Source organism: Poecilia reticulata, linkage group LG10 (assembly GCF_000633615.1).
Source record: "Poecilia reticulata strain Guanapo linkage group LG10, Guppy_female_1.0+MT, whole genome shotgun sequence".
In the NCBI taxonomy this organism is placed as follows: Eukaryota; Metazoa; Chordata; class Actinopteri; order Cyprinodontiformes; family Poeciliidae; genus Poecilia; species Poecilia reticulata.
Window position 1 is genome coordinate 7,010,848 of NC_024340.1, and position 3,006 is coordinate 7,013,853.

A 3,006-nucleotide genomic window follows, 5' to 3' on the forward strand; every position below is an offset into this window, starting at 1 on the left:
TTTCCTGAAAATTCAGCTTCTTGTTATCCTTTGTAATGTCTCCTGCAGGAGCCCATCATCTTCTCCGGCCACAGGCTGAGCAAAGAAGACGACTCCATCTGGTTTAGATCTGCTGAAGTGGAAGATAACGGCTTCTACACGTGCGTTCTAAGGTACCGTATCTGTGCGCCGGGGAAAGACTTTTGCTCTCCCCTGGAGGAAAATCTCCATCTCTCCACCCCAGACTCTCAGATGAAGCGAGATTCAGGGTCATCTCTGGGTCAGGTAGATGCATCGCTGATGACGCTTTGTGAATGCCACAGCCAAGCAGCTCCTCTGCCTGGATGGGGAGCAAGGTCAAAGCACGCTGAGCAGAGAGGCGTTTCGTTTACCGAGTTCGGGATTCAGTCTGAGCATAATGCAGGTGGTGAGACGGAATAATCACGCTGAGTTTCTGGAATGATAAAACCTTTTTCTGGACCAGTTCTGACCCAATTCACTGCTTTGTTCTCACTTTTAATAGAAAAAAGCGGTGACACCTTTTTGATTTTTTTTTGTTTGTTTTTTTTGGAAAAATTAAAAAGGGAGGGAGTCACTATACCGAGGGTGTTCAAAGTGCAGCGCGTGGGCCATTTGTGCTCCATAGAATGATTTTGAGCAATCCTTGATCACAATTCAGGAAGCTTAAATTGATGCAGATACACTTTTAAAAACAATGTTAGGGTGCAATTCTGTCTGATTCCAGGCCTGTAAAAAAAAGTTATATTTAAAAATGTTAGAAAAGAAAATGTAAGGTGATTTTAATTTATCGTAATAGTAAAAAGGACAACAAACATCCTGTGACTTTCATTCAAATGGACACAGACATTTCTCTTATTTGGTTGAAATACAGAAAGCATAACACACTTGGGGGGGGCAAGAGTGAGCTAGTCATCTGGCAGTTTTCCTCTGAACAAGTTTTCTACTGCTTGTATGCATTTGAAGTGGAGTAAGTTTCCATTACCTTCTTTCAAAAAAAGTCAGATAATTGCTTTCATTTTGATTGGCTGGAGTGTGGCAGGAGGAGGGGCTTAGCCAGGGCTCCATTCCTGCCAGAACCGCAACTGTGTTCATATTTAGATTAGAAGGTTACAAAGTTGGACATAGTGATTAATCATGATTAATTACAGCCAGGGGTGAAAGTAGTTTAAAATTTTTGGGGGTACTAGGACAAAAAAATAAAAAAATAAAAATTATATATAAATATATATATATACTATTGTGCACAGAAAGGTAGCAAGCATTTTACTTGCACACGCACAAACACACACACACACACACACACACACACACACACACACACACACACACACACACACACACACACACACACACACACATACACACACACACACACTTTGAAAAGCTATTTTCAGTCTCTGATTGCTTCTAGATTGAGACACAATACCGCAAACAATTTTCAAAGGAACAATATTCCCCGTCACCTGCATTTGTCTTTTACTGTTATTTCCTTACATCCTCTTATTTTCTTCCGTCATCTGCACATTTCATTTTCCATATAGTTTATTTTTCTTCAGCTCATGCAGGTATTTTTGATGACTACTCATGTTTGGTTTCAGAAACTTTGAGAGAGCAAAGTTGTCGAGCAGAGCGAACAGCGTGCGCATTCAGACTGCCAGTCTCACCTCTCTGCCTTCTCTCCCTACCAGTGGACGGATGCATAGACTGGTCGGTGGATCTGAGGGAGTACCACGTCCTGGCCGGCGAGCCCGTTCGGGTCAAATGTGCCTTGTTCTACAGCTACATTCGAACCAACTACACCATGGCCACCAACGCCAAGCTGCGTCTCATCTGGTACAAGAACAAAGGAGATGCAGAGGTAAGACGGCTCATTCAGAACGACAAGTAACGATGCGTAAGAAAATAACTAAAAGTGCTTTTCAGAAGTATTCATACCTCACATTTATTCAATTCACAACTAAAATGTGTTTTCTTGTGATATATCACAGGTTTCTAGGACCACATGTGTCTATTTTGGCTCTGTAACATGAATGATATAAAACAAAACATTAAATCTCAAACACTATGTTTCAAATATTAAATACAATTTAAAATATTTTAATATGAAAGTAATAAAGTGTTGTTTTTTTGTTGACTTTTGATGCTATATTGACGCTCACACTAGTGCCATTTTTAACATTAGGCCACAAACTTATGTGCTTTTCCTCAATACTTTATAAAATTAATGTATTCATTCTCTCTCTTTTGTAATTTGATTTTTTTTGTTGTAAAAACTGAAGATAAATTTGAAATTCTAATTCCTGTGAAGAAGTTTACATAAGTAAAAACCTTTATAGATATTTTTTTTAAACTTGCTTGGGAGTCTAATTTTGACAGATTTAGTACAGATTTATTTATTAGTTTAATTTGGCATTTCCGTAGACATTTTATAGAATTTTGCTTCAAATACAGCAAGAACAGGTGATTCTAAAAAGTATTAGCTCAGAGGTACTAAATGTAAATACAAGCCACACCTTTCAGACTTTTATTGCTAAAAATGTATGAAATTAATTTCATACATTTCATACATCAAAACATCTCAGTGTTTTCCTCACTTCTGAATTATGCAAATAATTTGAATCCATCTGTCACGTAAATTTCAATATGGCATGCCAAAAGTGTCAAACTTTGAAGACGTATGAATTCATTTGCAAAGTTCTGTAGGTGGAAAAATCTATCATAAATACTGCAAGTCTAATTTTTACATATTTATGTACTTGCTGTAACATTAATTGCCCTTTGGGACATGAACAAATCTGAAGCTGTAGCTGACACAGTAATTTCTTCAGCTAGGTTTATTTTTCATGCTGGGAAAGAACAGCTGATGGACTCTCACTCAGATAACCTGAAACCTACAGGAGCTGTTCTTTGGTGTGTCACATCTCAAATACAGTGAAATAGTCCAAGTTAAATAATTTTTTTCATCTAATTTATGTAGTAATCTTTCATCATGAAAAAATATAAATA

The 3,006-nt window shown here is 37.5% G+C and overlaps 1 protein-coding gene across 1 annotated transcript in view; it reads left to right on the forward strand.

Annotated features, from left to right (window-relative positions):
* il1rapl2 (interleukin 1 receptor accessory protein-like 2) overlaps nucleotides 1-3,006 on the forward strand; it is a 160,058-nt gene that overhangs the window by 2,615 nt on the left and 154,437 nt on the right. Inside the window, exon 3 of the mRNA XM_017307004.1 lies at nucleotides 49-152. Coding sequence (XP_017162493.1) covers nucleotides 49-152 — 104 coding nt within the window. The remainder of the gene's footprint in view (nucleotides 1-48; nucleotides 153-3,006) is intronic.